Source organism: Hylobates moloch, unplaced genomic scaffold, assembly GCF_009828535.3.
Source record: "Hylobates moloch isolate HMO894 unplaced genomic scaffold, HMol_V3 SCAFFOLD_7, whole genome shotgun sequence".
Lineage (NCBI taxonomy): Eukaryota > Metazoa > Chordata > Mammalia > Primates > Hylobatidae > Hylobates > Hylobates moloch.
This window is the reverse complement of record NW_026652282.1, coordinates 133,243,079-133,270,998: the sequence shown is the minus strand read 5'-3', so window position 1 is coordinate 133,270,998 and position 27,920 is coordinate 133,243,079. Positions and strand designations below refer to the sequence as shown.

The 27,920-nt window shown below is 39.5% G+C and overlaps 1 protein-coding gene across 1 annotated transcript; it reads left to right on the top strand.

Annotated features, from left to right (window-relative positions):
- The first annotated feature begins 105 nt into the window (after nucleotides 1-105).
- On the top strand, nucleotides 106-27,920 carry FUNDC2 (FUN14 domain containing 2). The gene is made up of 5 exons (XM_032757834.2): nucleotides 106-341; nucleotides 6,291-6,441; nucleotides 19,463-19,538; nucleotides 24,555-24,686; nucleotides 27,404-27,920. The coding sequence occupies exons 1-5, from the start codon at nucleotides 209-211 to the stop codon at nucleotides 27,479-27,481; spliced, it is 570 nt and encodes a 189-aa protein (XP_032613725.1). The 5' UTR covers nucleotides 106-208; the 3' UTR covers nucleotides 27,482-27,920.

Sequence of the window (27,920 nt, the reverse complement as noted above, 5' to 3'; positions counted from 1 at the left end):
GGGGGGAAAGTGGGGGAGAGTCGGGGGGAGTAGAGGGAAGGAGCCTCACCCCCAGGACGCCTTCTGCGCACGCGCATCTCGGTGCATCTGTTGGGCGGGGCTGCGGGGCCTGTGACACTGCACGCTGAGCTCTGTGATGTAGCCGCTTGCGGCGACTGCAAGCAGCCGCGGCGCGCCCGGCCCGCCCTCTTCCGCTGCCGCCGTGGGAATGGAAACATCTGCCCCACGTGCCGGAAGCCAAGTGGTGGCGACAACTGCGCGCCACTCCGCGGCCTACCGCGCAGATCCTGTACGTGTGTCCTCGCGAGACAAGCTCACCGAAATGGCCGCGTCCAGTCAAGGTAAGGGCGGGCGCGCGCGCGGTCGGCGCCGCGGGGAGCCGCCTTCCTGGGCTCCGGAAGGGGAAGGGCTCCGCGCCCGCCAGTCCCGACCGAGCTCCCCGGGGAGTCCAAGCGGCGCGGGGATGGGGAGGGCGCTCGGGGCTCTTCCCTGGCTCAGCCGCTCCCAGGGTCCGGCCAAGGTCACGCGCGTCTCTGGGGCCTAACCACCCCAGGGTGTAGTCTCCAGTGGAGCTCACCCAGCCTTCCGGCGCCGCCCCCGGCAGCAGAAGCCCGAAGACATTCTGTCCCTGTTCTCAGAAGCGGTCTGGCTTCTTTGTCCCTTTGGACGTTCATCTCAAATGCCTCGTGGCGTCATTCTGTGTACAAGGCACCTCCCCAACTGCTTTATTGTTGATTTTGAAAAACTAGCACATAAGGGATGGTACTTAGCAATCGCCTTCTGTTTAGTCGGCGTAGTCAAAGATTCCGTGTAATTCGCAGTGGAGCACGTCTTTAACTTATGCTTCTTACCCTATTTTGAATGTTTAGGTTGTATTTAATTTAGTACTGACTCACAGGATCCCAATGCTAAACAGAGCCATCATTGAAAATCATATAAACGTAAAATTACGTCAATTATGTTAATAACAAAGGCAGTGAAAATACTAAAAACTCATCACTTTTATTGTTTACCATGTTTTATTGTTACTTCACTTTTGAGGCTATTTATACATCTATTGTATCTCTGTGGTGGAGATACTATACTGTGGTGCTCTACTGTGCATGTCTTCCCAACTCTGGGTTCGGTAGTGTCACAATTCAGTAACGTCACGCTCACGATGAATGAATACACGATGGAAATTGGCCACACTACAAATCAGCCCTCGCCTAAAGCCGACTGTTAAGCATTTTACCAGCACACCACTAAATTTTAGATGACTCTGGGAAGGTGGAATGTGCAATGTGATAATGTATTTTCCTGCAGAGCAGACTGCTCTTACTGACTTTTATAAGAGCAGACTGCTCTTACAGGTTGATCAGGTATTTGCAGCTAGGAAATTGTTGTGAGAAATTTTGAGGTTAAGATGAATTTCAATTGTTATCATAGTGATGATCACATAATAACTGTGATCATTGATTTTGTGGGCTCATAAACGTGGCTATTGGCTGACTTTTGTCTATCATAGTGCTTAGCGGTGTTTGACCAATGACTGACCAAATATCTTGCATTTTATCTACCTTTCCCCCTACTCCCTTTTTTAGGGACTAGATCTGTCAATCAGGCTACAGCATAGTGGCACAATCATAGCTCACTGCAGCCCCAATGGAGCCACCTGTTGATCTAAGGGGCTTCGTCAAATTACGTTAAAACAAAACTGTAATGTTTTGTTGTTACATTAGAAAAATTAATTATTTAACTACTTGAGAGGCCATGGAGTACCCAGGTGCTCAAACATTCGTATTTTGTTCTGCTAAATGGGTATCTGTGATGTATCCTGAATGAATTCTTGAATTATATTTTGTGTATGGTTTAAGGTAGAGGTTGAGAGTAGTTTTTTTTTTGAAACACAAATATATAGTAGTTCTAACATCATTTGTTGTTTCCTTCATTGAATTACCTTGGTGCTATGTTATTAAAAATCAAATGACTATATGTGTGGATCTATTTCTGGATTCTGGATTCTCTTCCATTGCTATATTTGGGTATCCTTGGGTCAGTTTGACAGTGTTGAATGTCATTGCTTTATAAGTCTTGAAATTAAGATAGTTGTATATTATACTGTAGCTTTATAATAAGCCTTGAAATTCCTTGAACCCTCCTCTTTCCCTTGCCCGCCCCCGCCCCCAGGATTATTGTGGCAATTTGTATTTTCCTGATTGCAGCAATATTTACCGTTCCTCATGGTCTTTTTCCTAGTGACTTTGACACTCCTCCCACCCAGGGGTGGGATCTATATGCCCTCTTCATGAATCTGGATGGGAGTTTGTGACTGACTGCCCGTTCCTACAGAATGTAGTGGAAGTAACAGTGCATTTGCTCTCTTCCTTTCTTGGGACTTTCACCTCCTGACCTCAGCTCCTATACTGTAAGGAAGCCTAGATTGACTCACATAGAGTAGCAGCCTATCTATCTGTGTGAGTGTAGAGTCTTCAGACCCAGCCTGTAAGTCTTCTGGCTAAAGCCTCAGACATGAAACAAAGACAAACCACAGTGCTGTGGCTGAATTCCTGATCCACAAAATCTGAGAGCATAAGATGTGATTGTTTTGCTTCATGAAGTTTTGGAGTATTTTGTTATACAGCCGAAGTAACTGGAACACTGCTGGGTTTTTTTGTATCTTCATATGAATTTTAGAACCAGTTTGTCAATTACATAAAAACCTACTTTTTGGCCAGGCGTGGTGGCTCACGCCTGTAATCCCAGCACTTTGGGAGGCCCAGGCAGGCGGATCACCTGAGGTCGGGAGTTCGAGACCAGCCTGACCAACATGGAGAAACCCCGTCTCCACTAAAAATACAAAAAATTAGCCAGGCGTGGTGGTGCATGCCTGTAATCCCAGCTACTTGGGAGGCTGAGGCAGGAGAATCACTTGAACCTGGGAGGAGGAGGTTGCTGTGAGCTGAGATTGCGCCATTGCACTCCAGCCTGGGCAAAAAGAGCAAAACTCCGTCTCAATAAAAAAAAAAAAAAAAGAAAAAACCTACTTTTTAATTGAGATTGTATTGAATATATAGATCAATATATGGAGAGAATGAACATCTTAAAAATATTGAGTCTTGCAAAACATAAACAGTATATCCCTGTTATTTTAGGTCATCTTCAATTTCTTTGCAGTGTTTTGTAGTTTGCAGTGTTTTCTAGTTTACAGTGAAGAGGTCTTGTGCATCTTTCATTGAATTTACTACAACATAATTTTTGCAATTAAAATTATTTTGTTTTCCAGTTCATCATTTCTAATACATAAAAATTCAAATGACTTTTTAATATTGGTCTTATAATGTGTGACCTTGCTTCTGGTACCTTTTTGTAGATTTTTCTGGGTTTTCTATATACACCGTTATATTATCTGCCAATGAAGACAGAATTATTATTGTACCTCCTTTCTAATCTCTTTGACTTTTATTTCTTGTCTTTCGTTGCAGTGGCTAGGAACTCCAGTACAGTGCTGGGCAAAGTGGCTCACACCTGTAATCCCAGCACTTTGGGAGGCTAAGGAGGGAGGATCACTTGGGGCCAGGAGTTCCAGACCAGCCTAGGCAACAAAGTGAGACCTCCTGTCTACAAAAAAAAAATAAGCTGGTCACAGTGGTGCACAGCTGTAGTCCAGCCACTGGGGAGGCTGAGGTGGGAGGATTGCTTGAGCCCAGAAGTTTGAAGTTGCAGTAATCTGTGATAGTGCCACTGCACTCCGATGTGGGTGGTAAAGTGAGACCCTGTCTCAAAACAAAACAAAAAACAGTTGAATAGATTTTAAGGAAAGGAAAGTGTTCCATATTTCACCATTAAGTATGATATTAGTTGTATATTTTTCATAGATGGCCTATATCAGATTGAAGAAATTCCCTTCTATTCCCATTTTCTACTTTTTTTTGTTGTTGTTTGAGACGGAGTTTCGCTTTTGTTGCCCAGGAAAATGGGCAATGGCCTGATCTCGGCTCACTGCAACCTCCGCCTCCCGGGTTCAAGCAATTCTCCCATCTCAGCCTCCTGAGTAGCTGGGATTACAGGTGCCCGCTACTATGCCCGGCTAATTTTTGGTATTTTTAGTAGAGACAGGGTTTTACCATGTTGGCCAGGCTGGTCTCGAACTCCTGACCTCAGGTGATCCACCCGCCTCGGCCTCCCAAAGTGCTGGGATTACAGGCATGAGCCACCATGCCCAGCCCCTATTTTCTACTTTTTATTCTGATTTTTTTCTTTGATTTTGAAGTATAAAATTTCCGTAATTATTATTTTGTATAGTAAGTATTCATTTAGATTTATCCACCTATTTGCCCGTTCCAGTGTCTCATTCCTTTCTGCATTTCCAGACTTCCATGTGGCATCATTTCTTGTCGGCCTGAATAACTTTTGTGTACCTCTTTGAATATTACTTCTATCCCATTCTTTCTAATCTTCTGGAACTCCAATTACATAGATGTTTAATCTTTTGAGCAGTTTTCGAACATTGTTATTTGTTTACTTCAGCATCTTGATCATCACTGGTTCTGTTTCTGTTTCTTTTTCTTTTTTCTTTTTGAGACTGAGTCTCGCTGTGTCACCTAGGCTGGAGTGCAGTGGTGCGATCTTGGCTCACTGCAACCTTCGCTACCCGCGTTCAAGTGACTTTCCTGTCCCACCCTCCCGAGTAGCTGGGACTACAGGTGCATGCCACCACGCCAGCTAATTTTTGTATTTTTAGTAGAAACAGGGTTTCACCATGTTGGCCAGGCTGGTCTTGAACTCCAGACTTCAAGTGATCCTTTCCCCGGGCTTTCCAAAGTGCTGGGATACAGGCGTGAGCCACCGTGCCTGGCCTGCTTCTGTTTCTTTTATTTAAACAAATTTTGTTTCCTTTATATGGCTTTGCCTTTGCATGGGTAGTAGTAATTTTCTGTTGTGTATTACGTTATGTGTGAAAAGACTGTACACATTCCATGTCAGATGAAGTTGATCATTTGAGGTCAATTTTACAGTAAACAGCTTTGAATAGTACATTGTTGACATTTCATATCAGACATTTCTTAGTGCGGTGTGTTTCCAGGGAAACAGGGCTGGGTATAGTAGGGGAGCCTGACATTATCTTCCCACAGAGAAAGGGATTGACATTTTGTTAATTCTTTCTTCATGCTTGGGCAAATCGCTTAACTTTGGAACCTTCATTTCATTTTTTTTTTTTTGAGTGGGTCTCTTTTTTGCCAAGGTAGAGTGCAATGGTGGTTTTGGTCACCGAACCTCCGCCCTCAGTTCAAGTCCGAGTAGCTAGGATTACAGGCATGTGCCACCACCCCCGGCTAATTTTGTATTTTTAGTAGAGATGGGGTTTCTCCATGTTGGTCAGGCTGGTCTCGAACTCCTGACTTCAGGTGATCCGCCCGCCTCCGGCCTCCCAAAGTGCTGGGATTACAGGTGTGAGCCACTGTGCCTGGCCTTCATTTCTTAATTATAAAATTGAGTTAATAAGTAGTACCTACCTTATTCTGTGGATTTAATTAGATATACATGATTAATGTTTAGCACATTGCCTGGTAAATAGTAAGAGCTCAATTAAACATTACCTCTCACCTTCATTATCACTGGAGATCCACGTAGTACTTAGAAAATTTGTGGATTACTGAATAGCATTGAGTTACTTCTGAAGAGAAGGGGCAAATTTGTTTCATTTGGGATGCATTACTGGCAGTTTTTTGTAGGTCTTTTTGGATTTATTTATTTATTTGAGATGGAGTCTCGCTCTGTTGCCCAGGCTGGAGTGCAGCGGCACTATCTCAGCTCACTGCAACCTTTGCTTCCTGGGTTCAAGCAATTCTTGTGCCTTAGCCTCCCGAGTAGCTGGGATTACAGGCGCCTGCCACCATGCCTGGCTAATTTTTGTATTTGTAGTAGAGATGGGGTTTCGCCATTTTGGCCAGACTGGTTTCGATCTCCTGACCTCAGGTGATTCGCCCACCTCGGCCTCCCAAAGCGCTGGGATTACAGGTGTGAGCCACCGCGCCTGGCATTTTTTGTTATTTTTAAATTTGAGAGGACAAACTAGAGGACTAATTCTAGATTTTCTAGGTTTTTCCCTCTAATATAGACATTAGTATTTGCTGATTTTAGTCTGATTTTCCAAAATTGCAACTTAGAATAAATTTATTATTTAAAATAGAATATTTGGAGGTTTCTTATTACATCTGTTTCTTTAAATATGTCTTAATCTAGTTAGGTATGGTAGTGATTTATTATAAAAGTAAATATTTTCTTATTTAACATATTACTTCTTGTAGGAAACTTTGACGGAAATTTTGAGTCACTGGACCTTGCGGAATTTGCTAAGAAGCAGCCATGGTGGCGTAAGCTGTTCGGGCAGGAATCTGGACCTTCAGCAGAAAAGTATAGCGTGGCAACCCAGCTGTTCATTGGAGGTGTCACTGGATGGTAAGTGATGTGAAAGATGTCCACTGTCTTTTGTGCATGATTTAGTATTGCAGTTATAGGTACCATCATCTCCTTTAACCAGTGAAAACACATTGGCTTCTGTGAAATTGGTCACAATGTGTAGCATGTATCTAAACATCATCTTAAAGTACCATTTAATGGATACACATAATGATTGTTTCCTATATGCCAGGTTCTGTTTGAAGTATTTACATAGATGTCTCATTTCCTTCTCACAACTCTGGAATTAGTACTGTTATTTTCTATCCTCATTTTATAGAAACTGAGGCTCAGAAAGGTTAGTTTGCCCAAGGCCACATAGCTGGTAACTGGTAGAATAAGGAGCTAACTACATATTAGCTATGTCAGATGATAAGTTAATGTGACACAGCTTATGGTTTCATTTGTAATAAATTCAAAAAATGTTAATAGCAGATTTCATAGGTGAATATTGAATCCATTAATCTCATAGACTCTTTACATTTGAAAAATTTTATAGCACCATATAGCAAATATGGAACAGTACATATAACAGGTGTACATTTTAGCAAATACTTAGAGTGAACACCTATGTAACAACTGCTAAGGTTAAAAAAAACGTGGCTAGCGCCCTAGAAACTCAAGAGGTTATTAAGCAGTTATTTCATTGCTTTTCTTTGTAGTTTTAACACCAGTTATGTCACTAAATAACATACTGTGGTTTACCTGGTTTCCAACTTAAAGTAAATGCAATCAGTATGTATTCTTTTGAGTCTTGCTTTTTCGCCCAACCTGATGTTTCATATGTTCAGCTACATTGTATATAGTTGTAGTTTCTTCACTTTCACTTGTATTTTGAGTTCCATTTTGTGAATATACCATAGTATATTCAGTTGATGACTGATATTGGAGTTGTTTTCATTTTTGGCTAATACTATGCTGATATGAGTATTAGATTTCCCAGTGTATATGTAGGGTCTGTACCTAGAAATTGCTAGGTAATGGGTATAGGTATCTTCAGCTTCACTAAATAATGTCAAACCACCTTCCAAAACTGTTTTTAACAGTTTACAGTCCCAGCAAGGACTAAATGAACCTGTTGTTCTGCATGGTGGCACTTGATTTTGCCAGGCTATTAAATTTTTAAAAAATTAGTTAATTTTTCCTTAGCAAGGTAATCAAGTTAAATCCAGACTGTTAACATTTTGCCAGTCTGGTAGTTAGGTAGTAGTATTTCATGGTGGCTTCATTTACATTTCCCTGAGTAGGAGTGACATTGATCAACTTTTATGCATGTTTGTTGACCATTTGGATCTCCTCTTTCAGTTCCACTCTAGTCTTTTTCCTCTGAAATTGTCATTCTTTCCCTTGTTAAGCTGTAAGAGTTCTTTATATATTCTGAATATTCTCAGTCCTTTGTTAGTTGTGTGTATTATAGATATTGTCACTCATTCTGTTATTATCTTTTCATTTTATGGTATCTTTTGATGAACTGAAGATCTTATTTTTAATATAGTCAATTTTATCAATCTTAACCTTAATGGTTAGTGATTTTTGTGACTTATTTAAGTAATCTTTGCCTACCGCATGTTTCAGAACTTTTATTATTTGACTTTTCACATTTAGATTTATTATCCACCTGGAATTGTTTTTGTGCTCAGTATGTGGTAGATTCCTTCTTTTCTTCCCCATGTGGAATACCCATTTGTCCCAACTTAATTTATTGTGAAAGCTATCCCTTTCCCCGCTGCTTTATGTGAGTGTGTGTGTGCATGCATATGTGTGTGTCTGCTATCTTGTTCTTTAGGAACATCTTGGCTATTTTCTTTATCTCTTAGTTTTTAAATTTAATAAATAGGTATATATATTTATAAGTTGCACATATTTAAAGTATACAATTTGCTACATTTTTACATATGTACATGCCCATAAAACCATCACCACAGTCAAGATAATGAACATACCTATTACTTCAAAAGCTGCTTTGTACCTCTTTGTAATTCCACGCTCTTTCCTTCATGCCATCCTCCCAGCACTGATCTGTTTTCTATTACTATAGATTATGTTTTCTAGATTCTTTTTAGAAGTGGAATTACATAGTATATATTCTTTTTTGTCTGGCTTCTCTTATTCACCATAATATATTTTTTTGTTTTGAGATGGAGTCTTGCTCTGTTGCCCAGACTGGAGTGCAGTGGCGCGATCTTGGCTCACTGCCTCCTGGGTTCAAGCAATTCTCCTGTGTCAGCCTTCACCATAATAATTTTGAGATAATCTGTGCTTTTCTGTTTATCAACAGTTCATTCCTTTTTATTGCTAAGCAGTACTCCATTGTATGGATGTACCACAATCTGTTTCTCCATCCACCTTTGATGGACATTTGAGTTTTTTTTTCACTTTTTAGCTATTACAGATAAAACTTCAAGTTTGTGTACAAGTGTACAAGTCTTTGTATGAACATATGCTTTCATTTCTTTTGGGTAAATATCTCGGAATAGTATGGCTGAGTCAGGCAGTAAGTGAATGTTCTAAATTTACAAGTACCTGCCAGTTTTTAAAGTGCCTGTACCATCTTACATCTCTACTAGCAATGTGTGAGGGTTCCAGTTCCTCTGCATCCTCACTAACACTTGGTATTATCTTTTTGATTACAACCATCTTAGTGGGTATGAAGTTGTATCTCATTGTGGTTTGAATTTGCATTTCTCTAATGACTAATGATGTTGAGCATTTTCATGGGCTTATTTTTTGCCATTCATATATCTTTGATGACTTATTTGTTCAAATCTTTTCCACATATTTTTATTGGGTTGTTGGTTTTCTTTCATTGCTGAATCGTGAGAGTTCTTTAAATATTCTGCATAGAAGTCTTAGATATGTGATTTGCAAATATATTACTTCTCTATAGCTTTTCGTTATCTGAACTGTACCTTTCAAAGAGCAGAAGTTCTTAATCTTGAAGTGCAACTCTTTTGTAGCTCCAGCTTTTGGTGTCATGTCTGAGAATATTTGCCTAATCCAGGGTCACCAAGATTTTCTCTCACTTTTTCTAGATGGTATATAGGTTCAGATATTATATTTAGTTCTGTGATCCATTTTGATTTACTTTTTGTATATAGTATAAGGTAGGAATCCAAGTTTTTTTTGTGTATGGGTATCTAGTTGTGTCCACATTTGTAAAAAAGACTGTCTTTTTCTCCACTGAATTGTCTTTACACCTATGTTGAAAATCAGTTGACTATATGTTTTTGAGCTCTTTGTACTGCCAAATTGATCTAGGTGCCATTATCACGCTGTTTTGATTACTGTAACTTAGGTAATGCAAGTCTTGAAATTTTGTTTTTCATCAAAGCTCTTTTGAATATTCTAGGTGTTTAGCATTTCCGTCTGAATTTTATCTTGTTTTTATACACTCCATATGAATTTTTGAATTAGGTTGGTGCCAGTTTCTGCCAGACACCTGATGAGATTTTGACTGGGATTGCGTTGATCCATAAACATTAGTGTATCTCTCCAATTTGTTTAGGTTTTCTTCAATTTCTCTCAGCAATGCTTTGTAGATCTTACACATCTTATATCAGATTTATTCCTAAGTATTTCATATTTTTGATACCATTATAAATGGTATTACTTTTAAAATTTCAAGTTGCCATTGTTCATTGCTTGTATAGTATATAGAAATGCAATAGTTTTTTTTGTATATTGATCTTGTATATTGTAGTCTTGTTAAAGCCACTTACTAGTTGCAGAGTTCAGGGATCCCCAAGACCACCATAATGTTTGATAATTCTCTAGGAGAATTCACAGAACTCAGAGCTGTTCCACTCAGGGTTATTTTTTTATTTTTTATTTTTTTAACAGAAAATGATACAGATTAACTCAGCCAAGGGAAGAGGCACATGGAATAGGGTACTGTGGAGTCTTTATATTTGTATTTATTTATTTTTTTGAGACATAGTCTTGCTATCTCACCCAGGCTAGAGTGCAGTGGTGTGATCTCGGCTTACTGCAACCTCTGCCTCCCGGGTTCAAGCAATTCTCCTACCTCAGCCTCCCAAGTAGCTAGGACTACAGGCGTGAACCATCATACCAGGCTAATTTTTGTATTTTTAGTAGAGTCAGGGTTTCGCCATATTGTCCAGGCTGGTCTCGAACTCCTGACCTCAAGTGATCTGCCTGCCTCAGCCTTCCAAAGTGTTGGGATTATAGGCGTGAGCCACCACACCCAGCTGAGTCTTTACATGTAAAGTAGGTTTCTTGTAGGTTCCATATAGGTGGTTGTTAATTTTTTAGAATCCAATTTGACAGTCTCTTCCTTTAAATTAGGGTGCTTAGACTATTTACATTTAAGTTTATTTTTAAAATTCTTTTAATTGACTAGTAAAAATTGTAGGCTGGGTGCAGTGGCTCACACCTTTAATACCAGCACTTTGGGAGGCCAAGGCAGATGGATCGTTTGAGCTCAGGAGTTTGAGACCAGCCTGGGCAACATGGTGAAACCCCATCTCTACAAAAAATAGAAAAATTAGCCAGGCGTGGTGGTGTGCACCTGTAGTCCCAGCTACTTGGGAGGCTGAGGTGGGAGGATGGCTTGAACCTGGGAGGGGGAGGTTGTAGTGAGCCAAGATCATGCCACTGCACTCCATCCAGCCTGGGTGACAGAATGAGACCCAGTCTCAAAAAGGAAACAAAACAGCAACACCAAAATTGTATTTATTTGTGGTGTACATGATGTTTCGATATATGTATACATTGTGGAATGGCTAAATCAAGCTATTTAACATGTATTACCTCACATACTTACGATGGTTTTGTAGTGAGAACACTTAAAACCTACTCTTGTAGCAATTTTCAAATATATAATATGTTGTTATTAACTGTAGTCACCATGATATACAGTAGATATCCTAAACTTCTTCCTCCTAACTGGAATTTTTGTGTCCTTGACCAACATTTCCCCAACCGCCCCACCCCACAACCTTTGGTCACCACCATTCTCTGTTTCTATGAATTTGACTTTTTTAGATTCCACATATAAGTGAGACCATTTGGTATTTGTCTTTCTGTGCCTGACTTATTTTACGTAGCATAATGTCCTACAGGTTAATCCATGTTGTCACAAATGTCAAGATTTCCTTTTTAAGGGTTGAACAGTATTCCATTATGTAATATACCACATTTTCATTATCCATCTGTTGATGGACACTTAAGTTGTCTATATCTTGGATATTGTGAATAGTTGCAGTGAACATGGGAATGCAGATACCTCTTTAACGTACTGATTTCATGTCCTTTGGCTGTATACCCAGTAGTGTGATTGCTGAATCATATGTTATTAGTTCTACTATTTTTAATTTATTGAGGAGTCTCCATACAGTTTTCCGTAATGGCTCTACTAATTTACATTCCTATCAACAGCATACAAAGATTTCCTTTTCTCTACATCCTCACCAACACTTGTTATCTCTTCTCTTTTTGATGATAGCCATCCTAACAGGTGTGAGGTGATATCTCATTGTGGTTTGCATTTTTCTCATGATTAGTGATGTTGAGCATTTTTTTCACATACCTTATTTATTGGCCATTTGTATGTTTGTATGTCTTCTTTTGAGAAATGTCTATTCAGGTCCTTTGCCCATTTTTAAATCAGGTTATATTTTTACAATTGAGTTGTTTAATCCCTTGTATATCTTTTATATTAATCTCTTATCAGATGTATGCTTTGCAAATATTTTCTCCCATTCTTTAGGTTGTCTCTTCACTCTGTTGATTCCTTTGCTGTACAGAAGCTTTTTAGTTTGATGTAATTCCATTTGTCTGTTTTTGCCTTTTGTTGCCTTTGCTTTTCGGGTCATATCCAAAAAATCTTTGTGCAGACCAGTGTCATGGAGCTTTCTCCCTGTTTTCTTCTAGCAGTTTTATAGTTTCAGGTCTTATATTTAAGTATTTAATCTGTTTCCAGTTGATTTTTGCAATGGTTTGAGATGAGGGTCTCTTTTGCATGTGGATAAACAGTTTGCTTAGGACCATTTTTTGAAGAGACTATCCTTTCCTTGTTGTGTGTTCTTGGCATCTTTGTCAAAAATCAGTTGGCTGTAAGAACATGGATTTATTTCTGGGCTCTCTATTCTGATCCGTTGGTCTATGTGTTTGTTTTTAATGCCAGGACTATGTTGTTTTGGTTACTATAGCTTTGTAGTATATTTTGAGATCAGGTAGTATGATGATGCCTCCAACTTTGTTCTTTTTGCTCAAGATTGCTTTGGCTATTAGGGGTCTTTTGTACTTCCATGTGAATTTTGGGATTTTTTTTCTTCTTTCTGTGAAAAATGTCATTGGAATTTTGATGTGGATTGCATTGAATCTGTGGATTGCTTTGGGAGGTATGGAGATTTTAGCAATTTTAATTCTTCCAATTCATGAACATGGAATATCTTTCTGTTTATTTGTGTTATCTTCAATTTCTTTCATCAGCCTTCTATAGTTTTCAGTGTATGGACCTTTTGCCTTCTTGGCTAGATTTATTCATAAGTGTATATTTTTTGTAAGTGGGACGTTTGTTTTTGTTATTATTGGGTTCAAAATTACCATCTTGGTATTTAATCTGTTCTTTGTTTTTATTTTTTGCTTTCTTTTGGATCAAGTATTTGTGTGTGTGTGTGTGTGTATAATATAAATATATATGTTATATATGTGTGTACATATATACTGAGGTGAAGTTCACATAACATAAAACTAACCATTTTAAAGTGAATAGCTTAGTACAACTTAGTACATTCACAATATTGTACAACCACTATCTCTATATGGTTTTAAAATAATTTTATCACCTGCAAATAAAACTGAGTACCCATTGAGCAGTTACTCCTAATTCTTCCCTCCTACAACTCCTGGCAACCACAGTCTGCTTTCTGTCCTTATGGATTGACCTATTCTGAATATTTCATATAGATTGAATCATGCAATGGGTGAACTTTCGTGTTTGGCTTCTTTCACTTAGCATAATGCTTTTGAGGTTCATCCATGTTATAGTGTGTATATATTGCTACTTCATTCCTTTTTATAGCTCAATAGGATTCCACTGTATGTATATGCCACAGTTTGTTCATCCATACATCTGTTGGTGGACATCTGGGGTGTTTCCACCTTTTGACTGTTGTGAATAACGCTGCTATGAACATTGGGTGTAAGTATTTTTTCAATACCTATTTTTAGGTCTTCTATTTTTTTTGTATATACCCAGGAGTGGAATTGTTGGATCATATGATAATTCTATGTTTACTGTTTTGAGGACCCACCTAACTTTTGAGCATCTTTTCATGTACTTGCTGGCCATTTGTATATCTTCTCCAGATGAATGTCAACTCAAGTCCTTTGCCCATTTTTTAATTGGGTTTATCTTTTTGTTATTGAGTTGTAAGAGTTCTTTATATGTTCTGGATTCTAGATCCTTACCAGACACGATTTGCAAATATTTTGTCCTGTTCTCTAACTTGTCTTTTCACTGTTTTGATAATGTTCTTTGATACAAGAAAGTCTTTAATTTTGATGAAGTCCAATTTTTAATTTTGATGAGGTCCAATTTATTTCTTTTGTTGCTTAGATCAAATATTTTCAATTCTGTTTTCATAATTCTGTTTTCATGGATATTTTCATAATTACATTTATGTCCTTTGTTGGCTTATTAGCTATAACTGTTCATTGTGTAATTTTAGTGGTTGCTTTAGGGTTTATAGGATACATCTTCTACTTATAGTCTGCCTTCAAGAAATCTAACGCTTCATATATGATATAACAGTATGCTTCCATTTTCCCCTTCCCCCTTTGTTTTCATTGCTATAAATTTTACTTTTATATAAATTCATAATACATTCTTACTATTTTTGCATTAAATGTTGAATTTTTATAGTTTTTAATAACAAGAAGGAAGCCTTTCACATTTCACTCGATAGTTTCCATTTCTTGTGCTCTTCATGCCTTTGTGTGGATCCTGATTTCTATATGATATCATTTTCCCCTGCCTGAAAAACTTCCTTTAACATTTCTTATATTGCTGGTCTGCTGGGGATATTTTTTTTTCAGGTTTTGAATCTGTGAAAAAGGTCTTTATTTCATTTCTGTTTTTGCAAGATCACTTAGTGTAGAATTCTAGATTGACAGGGTTGTTGCTTTTTTTTCAGTACATTAAAAGTGTCATTTCATTATCTTTTGGCTTTGTATTATTTTCTATGAGAAATGTATTCACTTCAAACTTCATTCCTCTGTACCCAATACCTCTTTTTTCCCCCTTCAGGCTCCTTTTAAGATCTCCTCTAGGCCGGGCGCGGTGGCTCACGCCTGTAATCCCAGCACTTTGGGAGGCTGAGGCAGGTGGAACTTGATGTCAGGAGATCAAGACCATCCTGACTAACACGGTGAAACCCCGTCTCTACTAAAAAATACAAAAAATTAGCCGGGCGTGGTGGCGGGCGCCTGTAGTCCCAGCTACTCGGAGAGGCTGAGGCAGGAGAATGGCATGAACCCGGGAGGCGCAGCTTGCAGTGAGCCGAGATTGTGCCACTGCACTCCAGCCTGGGCGACAGCAAGACTCTGTCTCAAAAAAAAAAAAAAAAAAAAAAAAGAAAAAAGAAAAAAATATTTCCTCTTTACCATTTGTTTTAAGCAGTTTGATTGTGTTGTACCTTGCGATAGTTTTGTTTTTCTATCTTTTTTTTTTTTTTTTGAAATGGACTCTTTCTCTGTCACCCAGGCTGGAATGCAGTGGCAAGATTTCAGCTCACTGCAACCTCCACCTCCCAGGTTCAGGTGATTCTCGTGCCTCAGCCTCTGGAGTAGCTGGGATTACAGGTGTGCACCACCGCGCCTGGCTAATTTTTGTATTTTTAGTAGAGATGGGGTTTCACCATGTTGGCCAGGCTGGTCTCGAACTCCTGACCTCAGGTGATCCTCCTGCCTCAGCCTCCCAAAGTGCTGGGATTACAAGTGTGAGCCACCATGCCTGGCCTTTGTTTCTTTTGCTTAGATTTCATTGAGCTTTTTGGATCTGTGGATTTATAGTTTTCATGAAGCTTGGAATATTTTCTGTTGTCCTTCAAATATTTTTTTCTGTCCTCCTTCAGTGATTCCAATTACACATTTATTAGGCTGTGTGAAGTTTTTCCACAGTTCATTAATACTGTTTACTTTTTAAAAACTTTGTTTTGAGATAATTGTAGATTCACATGCGGTTAGAAATAATCCATAGAGGTCTTGTACCCATTCCCCAGTTCCCCACAAGGTGACATCTTGTCTAACTATAGTTCAGTATCATAACCATTTTCATTTTTTTGTCTCTTTTCTGTTTCATTTTTGATAGTTTTTATTGCTATTTCATGAAGTTTATTAATCTTCTACAGTGTCTAAACTGCTATATTTTTCATCTCAGACATTGTAGTTTTTATTTCTAGAAGTTTGATTTGCATCTTTTTTTTGAGACTTTCTTGCTCTGTTGCTTAGGCTGGAGTGCAGTGGCACAATCACAGCTCACTGCAACCTCTATCTCCTGGGCTCAAGAGATCCTCCCACCTCAGCCTCTTGAATAGTGGAACTGCAGGTGCATGCCACCGTGCCTGGCTAATTTAAAAAAGTTATTTTTGGAGCGATGAGGACTCACTATGTTGCCCAGGCTGGCCTTAAACACCTGGGCTCAAGCAATCCTCTTGCTCTGGGCTCAAGCAATCCTCTTGCCTTGGCCTCCTAAAGTACTGGGATTAAGGCATGAGCCACTGTACCCAGCCAAGATTTGCATGTTTTTAAAAGAGCTTCCTTGCCTCTACTTATTATGTGCAATCTTTTCTCTAGCTTCTTGAACATATGGAATATAATTGTAATAACTTTTAATGCTTTTGTCTACTAATTTTTTCATCAGTATCATTTCTGGGTTTCTTTTAGTTTTTTTTTTTTTTTTTTATCATGGTTCATATTTTTCTGCCTTGCAAGCCTGGTAGTTTTTAATTAGATGGCAGATATTATGAATTTTACTTCATTGGGTGCTAGATATTTTTTATTCTTATAAATGTGCTTGATTCTTGTTCTTGGATGCAATTACTTAGAAATCACTTGATCTTTTTGGGTCTTGCTTTATTATTAGGCTTTATTTAAAATGTGTGTTTTGTTTTAAAAAGAGAAAAAGCCAGGTGTTATAAACAGTGCAACAATTTTTGTAACAGCAAAAATCTGTAACCATTCTAAATATGTATCAGTTACTCTGATTATACTTTAGTAAGTCTGAACAGTGGAATGCTCTTAAAATGGACCCTTATCATTTATTTACTGGTCCTACCACCCTTCCAATTTCAGAGTCGCTTCAGAAATATACTGCCTGACATCTAACTTTTGTTTAAAAAAGATTAAAAGTCTTATGAGGTTCTGCATGCATTGTTGTATTTGTAGTTCTTTCTCTTACTGAGCTGAAATGTAATAAGGGGAGAACAGTAGACAATGAGGGTAGTGAGGTAATGGGAGACAAGATGTTAAGTGTAAGGCTTTAACTTTCTCTCTTAGTGAGGAGGGAAGCTACTGGAAGGTTATGAGCAGAAGTGTACCTTGATCTTACATTTTAGAGTAAGGGTCAGCAAAGTTTTTCTGTAAAGAGCCCATATGGTAAATATTGTAGGCTTTATGGATCACACAATCTCTGTTGCAACTTGATTTACAAAGAGACATCTGGCAGGGTTTGGCTCCCAGGCTGTGGTTTGTCGACCCCTGTTTTAGGACTGTATGAGTTGCTATATTGGGAATAGATTCTAGGGTGTGAAAGTGGAGGTAAGGAGTCCAGATGAGGAGCTGTAACAGTAACCTACATCAGAGATCATGGTATAGACCCAGCAGATAGAAAGTGAATACACAGAGCAAAGAGGTTCTAGGACGGAGCCCTCAGAACAAACCAACATTCAGAAGTCAGAAAGAGGGAGGAGTCAGCAAAATTGTCTCATAAGGAATGGCCAGTGATATATGAGGAAAACCAAGAGAGCAAAAAGATGTCAAGAAGGAGAGAGTACAATAGCAGAACAACAAATAACCTGATTTTTAAAATGGGGAAAAGACCTGAACAGATGTTTCCCCAAAGAAGGCATAGAAATGGCCACCAGAGGTATAGGAAAAGATGCTTAGCACCACCAGTTATCAGGGAAATGCAAATTAAAACCACAATGAGATATCAACTGACACCTGTTAGAATGGCTGTTATCAAAAAGACAAGAGATAATTGTTGATGAGGGTGTGGAGAAAAAGGAACCCTAGTACACTGTTGGCGGGAATGTAGATTGGTACAACCATTATGGAAAACAGTATGGAGGTTCCTAAAGAAATTAAAATTAGAACTACCATGTGACCCAGCAATTCCTCTTCTGAGTATATACCCCAAAGAAATGAAATCACCACCTCATAAAGATATCTCCTCTCTCATGTTCAGTGCAGCATTAATTTACAGTACCCAAGATATGGAAACATCCTAAGTGTCCATCAATGGATGAATGGATAGAGAAAATGTGTATGCAGTGGGATACTATTTAGCTTTAAAAAAGGAGATTGTGCTGTTTGCCACAGCATAGATTTTGGAGGACATTATGCTAAGTGAAATAAGCCAGACACAGAAAGACAAAATACTGCATGATCTCATATGTGTGGGGAAAAAGTCATATATACAGTTGTATAATATAATAAATATAAAGAAATAAAACTGGTTACCAGGGATAGGATGGGAGGAAATGGGAAGATGTAGGTCAAAGGATACAAAGTAGCAAATATGTAAGAGGAGCAAGTCTAGAGATCCAATGTACAGCATGAGGACTGCAGCTAATGCAATTGTATTGCCTTAGGGATTTCTGTGAATTAAGTGGATTTTAGCTGCTCTTATCACAAAAAAGTAAGTATGTGAGATGATATATATATTAATCTGATTCATGATAGTATCCACTTTACTTGTCTATATGTATCCCATAACATCATGTTGTAAACCTCAAATATACACAATAAAATTCCTTTTTTAAAAAAAGGAGACAGTAATCAGCTGTGTCAAAAGCTGCTGTAGGTCAGATGAGATTAAAGCTGAGAAGTGAACACTAGCATTTGGTAAGGTCAAGATCAGTGGTAACCTTGATAGGAATGGTTTCATTGAAGTCATGGGACAAAAGCCTGAATGGTGTGGGTGTAAGAGAATATGGACACAGGACAAAAGAGACGGCCTCAAAGTAGTTTTGCTGTAAAGGAGAGCAGAGAAAAGGGAAGGTGGCTGGAGAATTGGTGTCTAGGGAGGATTTTTTCAACAATGGTTAATGATTACAGCTGATATGTGTTCAGCAATGAACACAACAAAATCTCTGCCTTCATGAAGCTTACATTTTAGTATCGGGTGGGGTCAGGAAGATAGACAATAATAAAGAAACGCATAATTATATTAAACTGGCTAGGAGATGTTGCCACTCAGATATCATATAGACATTTTGCATTCAACATACTCAAAATGACGTTATCTCCTCCCCTCCCTTCCCCCACCTTTTCCTCTATTCCTCTTCCTTGTTTTTATGTTGTAAAAAATGCCACATTCAGGACAGAATCTTGTGCCTTATCCCTTGCAACCATCCTGTCCTCAAACTCAGGAGTGTTTTATTTTTTTCTTCACAAACAGTTCCTCAGGTCTGCTCCCTCCTTGCCATCTCTACCTTGGCCCATTGGCATTCACTTCTCTTCTGGATCGCTACTTCACCCTCTTAACTAGTCTCTGCCTTCGTCCTCCCCCTTTAATCTCTTCTCCACAATGTAGCCAGAGTCATCTTTTAAAAATATAACCTGAGAGTTTTAAGGGACTTACTCAAGACCACAAGATTTGTAGAGGCAAGATTTGATTTCCTTATGTCATGCTCCTCTTGGGGCTGGCTTTATGTAGGGGGTAGGAAGGAGCTAGATCATCTTAAGCTAATTAAGATATGAACATTGCCAGAAATGCATGTTTGTGTGTAACTGACAGCTCATCAATTTGTCTGATGTTGGTTTGTTTTTGTAGGTGCACGGGTTTCATATTCCAGAAGGTTGGAAAGTTGGCTGCAACAGCTGTGGGAGGTGGATTTTTTCTCCTTCAGGTCTGTATGTGAAATGTTCTCAGATGTTTGGAAATTCTACCTGCCCATTAAGGAATGTGGTGTGGGGAGTTGTAATACAGTCCTGGCTATGTCACACTAGACTAGCCTTTGCACTTGTTTTCATGTACTATTTTAAATGCTAGTGACCGTTTGAGTCAAATTTTATTCATCATACTAGTAAATGTTATTTGCCAGTCACATTTTATTTCCTCATGTGGGGACAGAAGTGCAAATTCCTTATCATAGCTCCCTTAAAAGAGTTTTTAAGACCAGCTGAATTATTAAGCAGATGTGATTTCAAAAATACAAGTGTGCTGTGATGATTTAGTCTCATATGCTAATATAGCTAGCTTTTACAGAGGGGACGTTGAGCATGTGATGAGAAATGGGAGCTAAGTGACAGTACAGTCAGATGTCATCTGCTGTCTCCTTGACCCATAGTTTCAGAACCAGTGGTTGCCAGTTCTCTGAGACTGCTTAGGAGAGACTAACAAACAAGACTTGAAAAAGAAAAAGGGAGCAGTTTCTCCAAAAACAAAAGAAAACTGACATTTGATTGTCTTAGGCCTACATTTCTTAGCTCTGCAGCATTGGTATTCAAATTTGGCTCCACATTGGAATCACCTAGAAGCTTTTTTAAAGAGCCAACGTGTGCCACTCCTGACCCACAGTCTGATTTCATCGAAAAATTTAAAACTCCTGAGGTGATTCTGCTGTGCAGCGGTGCATAGAGCTGCTGTGCTGTGGGAGCTATAACTTGCTGAATCATGCCAGAGTCTGAATTCACAGCCGTTTGTCTCTTCCCACAGTTGGCAACCCTCACTTTTGCAAGGTAGGTTCTGCATTAGCACCATGATTGGAGTGAGTTTTGCAGATAGGTCAGGTGAAAATCAAATGTATTGAAGAGGGAAAATCAGGCTGTAGCTGGCTTGAGTGTGGTATTGCTGCGTGACAAATTCCCCCAAACCTAATGGCTTCAAATAATGATCACTTTATTCTCTCTCATGGTTACAGGAGTTTGGGGAGGGTTAAGGTAGGTGCTTGTGGATCAGAGTCTCATGTGGTTACAGGCCAGATGATCAGAGGGCTGGGGTAGGTCTGGACTTGTGGGGCCTCTTTGTCTCTCTGTCTCTGTTTGTCTTCCCTCCTCCTCTCCTTATTTCCCCCCTGTCCATGGTCTTAGTGCTCTTCCATGTGGTTCCTGTGCCAGTATAGGCTTCCTCACACCACCATGACCTCAGGACTCCCAAGCACAGTTCTCCAGAAACGTGGTGCAAGTTGCATCTCCTTTGTTGCCCAAGCCTCAAAAGTCATGCAGCATCACTTTTGTTGGCTGCTTCCCTGTGGGCTTGTTAGGTGCTGGCTCTGTTGCTGGACAGGTCAGACTCCCTGCAAGGTGGGGCCCCTCCTCACACCTCTCTCTCCTTCCCCTTGACCCTTCAGGTGAAAGTGCAGTAACAGCTCTATCCCTGTGGTTTCCCTTATATGCTGCCCCAAACTTCGTAAACATTTTAATACTGCTTTGAAATGTTTTAATTTGAGTGTGTCTTCTGTTTCTTTTTGGGGCCCTGACAGAAATAATTGGTATTGAAAATGTCTCCAGAAAGGCACCTCAAAATGAGATTCTGGTGTTGGATAATTCCAATATTCAAGGGGTACAGGGACACTGCTTTGCTGCAGAGGTGAGACATGGAGAATCTATGGCAGGCACTCATGTTATCTGTCACCAGAGGAGTGAGAGCAGGAGGCAAGCATAATGTTGGGAGATCAGTTATATCACAAGTTATAGTTTGACATAGGGATCCAGTTTCCTTTTTTCCATACTGATAATTGAGCAGAATTTAGTGAATAATTCTTCCCATTCCCAACATTTGCAGCATTGTCTCTTTCATATATCAGAACCCATGTATGTGTGTCTGTGACTCTGGTTTCTGTGTTCTGTTCCACTGGTCAACTTTCTATCTTTATGACAGTACTAAAGCTTAATATTTGGTAATGCAAATTCCTCCACCTTATTCTTCAGGAGTGTTGCTGCAGCTACTTTTGTGTTTCTGTTCATTCATCTAAATTTTAGATCAGACTTGTCAGTTATTTTCAAAAATCCTGTTGAAATTTTTATTGGAATTGCATTGGAACCATGTCGATATCTCTTATGATATTGAGTATTCTATCCGTGAACATGGGTTTTCTCTCCAGTTATTTAAGTCTTCTTTAATGCCTTTGAATAGACTTTTATTATTTTTCCATATAGATCTTGTACATCTGTGATTCAGTTTTATTACTGAATACCTTATAACTTTAGTTGCTCTTGTGGATGATACGATTTTTAAAACTACACATTCTGATTCATGCTAGTGTGTTGAAATACAGTTGATATTTTATGTTGCTCTTTCAGCCAGCCACCTTGTTAAAAAAGTCTCTTATTTCTGACTTGTCTGGGATTCTTTTGGGTTTTGTCTATAAAATCTTCTTATGCCATCTGTGAGCAGTGAAATTTTTCCTTTACGTCTTTATGAATGTAGTTGCTTTTTCTTACCAAGCTGTAGATCATTTCCAGCACTTTTGGCAGCTTTCAGAGCCCAGCAACAACGCTTGCCAGTTTTCAGTTTATTCGGCTCCCTCTACTTGTTGTGCCGCAGTGGAAGTAGGATATTGAGCTTTGTCAGTAGAGGGCGCTGGTGTTGCTTTACCCCTGCAGTGCAGTCCCCCAGTAATGCCAAGGAGAGCAGGAAGTCACCTCGCAATCCTGGCCTGGGCCACCCAGGGGACTTCACCACCACCATTACTACTTTTGCACCCTTGTAAAAAATCAGTTTGTTGTAGTTGTCCACGTCCGTTTCTGTACTTTTTATTCTGTTCTGTTGGTCTGTGTGTCTATCTCTTCTTCAGTATCACACACTGTCTTGACTACTGTAGCATTATAGTAAATCTTAAATCAGGTAGTGTGATTCCCCCAACTCTGTTCTTTTTCAGATTCATTTTGGTGATTCCAGTTCCTTTGCCTTTCCATATAAATTTTAGAACCAGCTTACTTATGTATCTATAAGAAATCCTACTGGGATTTGTGATTTGGGATTGTGTTGAGTATTCCATTCCATGTACATGATGTGTCTCTCCATTTATTTAGGTTGTCTTTGAGGTCTTTCTTCAGCGTTTTGTAGTTCTCAGTATACAGATCCTGTATGTTTGATTTGATTTGTACCTAATATTTAATTATTTTTTGCACCCATTGTTGTAAATCATTTAAACATTTTTCATTTCCAGTTCAAATTGCTAGCATATAGAAATTCAGTTGGTTTTGTGTGAATTTGTATCCTGTGACCCTGCTAAACTCACTTTTTTAGTCTAGGAGTTTTTGTTTTTTGTTGAAGTCTATGAAATTTTCTATGTACACAAAGATGTCTATGATTGGAGACAGTTTGACCTCTTCCTTGTGAATCAGGATGTCTCCTAATTCTTTTTCTTGCCTTGTTGTGCTGACTCTGAGTTCACTTCTGGTATGATATTTAATAGGAGTGGAGAGGGCGGACATCTTTGCCTTATCTTCACCATTATGTACAGTGTTAGCTGCAGGGTTTTTTTTTTGTAGATTATCAAGTTGAGGAAGTTCCCCTCTATTCCTCTTTCTCTGAGAGTTTTATCATGAATTTGTGTTGAATTTTGTCAGATGTTTCTTGAGTCTTGCCTTGAGGTTAGGCCAGGCGATAACTGCAGGAAAAGCAGGAAACACGCCACCAGTTTGGTGGTGCTTTGAATTCTGGTCTTCTCCAATCTGCATATCGCTGTTTTTATGTAAGAGCCTTCAAATAGCTAGTCAATGTATTCTCTCAGTTTAATAGCAGGATTTTGTGGGATAAACAGGGTGGAGTAAATGAACCAGAGCCTTCTTTTAGGTACAAATATTGATACTCAACTATGTGGTTGCTGTAAAGTAGTTTGTTCTTTTTAGTACTAAGTAATATTCTATTGTGTAAATATGATACAATTTGTTTATCCATTCATGTGTTGATAGACTTTTGTGTATTTCCAGTTATAGACTCATAAGTAAAGGTACTATGGCTTGATTACTTGTGAAGTTGAACTTTTTCCTTTTCGTGGACACTTTCCTCTGAATTGCCCTTACCCATTTTTAAAGTGAATTTTCTTTCTTACTGATCTCTATAAGAAGTTCACTTTTTTGAGTATCAGTGTTTCGTTTATGATACACATCACAAGTATTTTCTCTAGTCTGTTTGGGTGACTGGTGGTGCCATTAGCTAAAATAGGGCCTAGAGGAAGAGCAACAGTGCAGGAGGAGACTCTAGCAAGGTGAAGACTTTTAGTTTCGGGTATTTTGAGATATCCAGGTAGATATGACTTGCCAAAAATTTGGGAGAGAGAAGTGATATTGATAGGGCATTGACTGTTTGGCTATAGTCATTCTCTTCATTCCTTGGATGATATTAATCCATCATCAAAAAACTACATGCTTGAATCAGATTTACACTGAGTTTTAGTGTTTGTGCCTGCTGTTTTTATCAAGGGAAATAGATATATGCTGCAGGTGTCTTTGGATGTGGTTCTCTTAATACCCCTTTATATGAAGTTGCTCATGAGAAATCTCTGTGGGGCCAGATGCTAGATTTCGTCCTGTTAAGCAACAGTAATAACTGCCTGAATGCTTTGTTCTGTTCACATTCTCTGGAAACATTTGTATCGGCTGTAAGGTCCATCTCTTCACCCTACATCTTGACCCCTCACCTTGATTTTCATCTTACGTAACTCTTTCTAAAAGGGTTGTAAGAGTATAAATAATTTAAAAGAATTGCCAGTAGTTATTTCTAGTGCCAGGCATATGGCTTCGCATATAGGGGGGATGCTGAGTAGATGTCATCATGATACAAAGAATCAAATGGCAGATGTCTCCAAAAATGGAAAGTCAGAGGGTTTCGAGAGTCTACTTCAGGATTTATTCTGACTAAAAGAAATAACAAATCTGTTTCTCATTTCTTGTTGTCATTATTGTTGATACTGTAGCTTGCAAACCATACTGGGTACATCAAAGTTGACTGGCAACGAGTGGAGAAGGACATGAAGAAAGCCAAAGAGCAGCTGAAGATCCGTAAGAGCAATCAGATACCTACTGAGGTCAGGAGCAAAGCTGAGGAGGTGAGACTTGCATTGTTCATGTGTAGTGTGTGAACAGTGCAGACAAAAACAGGGCTTAACCCGATTGCACCATATCTCAGTGATGGACAGGGCTTAAGCATTACAAAGAACTTAGAGTAATGAGACAAAACTAACTTGGAATATCATCACTTCAGAACATTTTTAAAAGCTGGATAATTAAGTGTTTGGTGACCTTTGTCTGTGAACATTTGTGGAGTGATTATCCCTTTAACCAGTTCTTGTAGGAATGTGGGGCAGCATAGTAGGTGGGAAGGATATATGGCCAGTATAATTATTTTGAGTCCCATTTTGTCGCTATACACGCGTATCTCTGAAACATTCATGCTCTGCTTGTTCTGCATATAACTGGTGGAAATGTCACAAGTATTCAACTCCACTGTATATCATGAAAATAGCCATAGATGATATGTTAAATAAGTGGATGTGGCTGTGTTGCAATAAAACTTTATTTAAAAACAGGTTCAGATTGGATTTGGCCCATGGGCTGTAGTTTGCTAACCCCTGATCTTGTTCATTAAAGCCAAGTTAGATTATAACCTGGCACTGCAGGGACAGGAGAAGTCCTTCCTTTTTAAAAGGATATTTTTTGCTGTTGCTTTATTACCTTTAGAAATATGTCAGATGTCGCAAATAAATAAGTACACTGAACTGGGGAGAAATAAACAAGGATCAGGGTGTCAAGAAGATAGCTGGTACTTTCTGTAGCCTGGAGTGATGAGAGATTCTCCCATTAGCTCACTCTAGCCTCACAGGGAAAACAGACAGATTGAGTGCAGGGGAGGAGAAATACCCTGTGTGCACCTCAGGCTTCTCATGTTGTGAGTGGCTCTTCGTGCTGGTGATTGGCAAGTGGCTGGTCAAAGCTGGTGCCTTTACCCAGAGTGGGAAGGTGGCAGAGATGGGTATCTACAGGAGCCCAGAGCCCAGATGGTTCCTCTTTCCTTTCTTTCTTCTGTCTCTCCTCAAAGTTAGTGAGTAAAAACAAATTTTGTAAGAGAGGTCTCACTCTGTCGCCCAGGCTGGAGTGCAGTGGCACAGTCATGGCTCACTGTTGCCTCAACCAAGCGATCCTCCGACCTCAGCCTTCTGAGTAGCTGGGTCTATAGGTGTGTACCACCGCACCCAGTGAAGTTTTAAATTTTTTGGAGAGACAGGGCCTCCCTGTGTTGTCCTGGCTGGTCTCAAACTTCTGGGCTCAAGCAGTATTCCCACCTCGGCTTCCCAAAGTGCTGGCATTACAGATGTGAGCCACGGCACCTTGCTGAAAACTTTTAAAATAATACTGGAAGTGTACATGATAAAAAGCATAAAGTTAATATTTGATTAGAACCAACTGTTGACTCACAGAGGGAGTTTGTTATAAAGTAACCAGATAATTTGGAATTGAGTTCACTGTCACAGGCCCTGGGGATGTAGTGGCTGGTTTTCCTACTCATAGAGCCGGTGGTCTGATTTGAGAAACAGGATGAAGATTTAGTTCAGTATTTAGCAACAAGATGACTTCAGTGAGAACAGTTTAGTGGGGTGGTGGAGTTGAAAGCCAAATTAGCAAGTTGAAGAAAGAGTAGTAAAAATAATAAACGAAACCAATTTTTTCAGGAAGTTGTATGATTTTTTTTTCTTTACCCCAATGGCAGATGACAAAAGTGCTTCATTTAAGGAAATGTAGAGGTCCAGGAGAGTTGGGGGAGGAGTGGAAATGAGGCAGGAAGACATAGGCATAGTTGGAGTAAGGGCTTACTGGAGGGTTAGAAGACAGTGGTCCTAGGAGGATGGGGTGGTAGTGTGAAAAATGTTAGGGGAATGTCAGGGTGTGAGTAGCTTAGGTGGTTTGGAGATGGAAGTCACTGTACTTGAGTTCAAGAAATGATCAGGCCAGGATGTTGGATGTCTTCTTCATATGAACACTTTCTAAGGTGGTGATCATACTTAGGAGAAAGAGGAAGTCTGAGCCACTTACCAAAATTGTCTCTGAAATTGGAAGGGTGGGGAGTGGTCAGGCGATTGGTAGAGCACAGACTAAGGAGCCATAAAGAGTGCCTGAATGTATGCACTGAGTCTCAGATGACCGGGAGCTATTCCAGGAGGGTAGAGGGGAGGTGGGAAGCTTTGGGAACTTAAGGAAATAAGAACGTCACCTGTTAATCATGTTAGATGTGGTGAAGTGTGAGAATGATAATTTATAGCATCTACCTGGGAGCAGGTTTCAGAGGGGAATGCATGGATGGAGAGATTTAGGGGAGAGACTTCAGGAAATGAGAAGCCTCTATTGGAAGGTAGATGCCAAAGAGGATGGAAGGAGCAAAATTGGAAACAGAATTGCCTCTGTAACCAGTTTATTTAGTGCAGCTTTACTCTTTCCCCATAACTGTCCCCATGAACTCTCCTTCTTTGTCCTTGATTCAAAGAGCCATTGTCTCCACCTCCTGATGTGCATCCTCCTTCCCATCAGGCTCCCTCTAGTCTTACTCTCCCCACACCAGCCAGTAGTCATTTTCATATGTTCACATTTCATATGTTTCATAATATATGTTTCACATATTAATGTAAGTCCATTGCCCTTTGGGTAAAGTGCAAATTACGTAACCGATGAGGGGATTGACATTGTTAAGACTGGCATAGGTATAATAGAGATGATTCTTAATATTATTAACATCCTTAGCAAAACAACCCATTGTACTATCTTCTGTTTTCAGGTGGTGTCATTTGTGAAGAAGAATGTTCTAGTGACTGGGGGATTTTTCGGAGGCTTTCTGCTTGGCATGGCATCCTAAGGAAGATGACCTCATGTTCATTGTTCCTGGTTTTTTCCAGCCAGCAGCCTCTACACTCCATCATAGGACATCGAGTCCCTCCTCCTCTTCTCCCATGCCTTCCTCCCTGCCATGGCAAATCCGAGTGGCTTCTATAAGCATCTGCTGGTACAAGTTAATGTGGCACCATGAGCTTGATGGTGGCAGAAGAGACAATAGTCCTTAGCTCTCCTCCCAGTACACCCCCTACTTGGTCAGTCTGTAGGTCACCAAGAAGGTTCCTTTACCCCTATGCAAGACACGTATGAGAACACATTGCAAGATGGCTGACCGTGGAGGATGAGTGGATCCTGAAAGGTTGTCCCAAACTGTTGATTTGGAAAAGAAATAAGCACATAGATAACCTTATTGTGTGCTGCATGGAAAGGAACTGAATACATTTGCCTTTAAGCATGAAAGA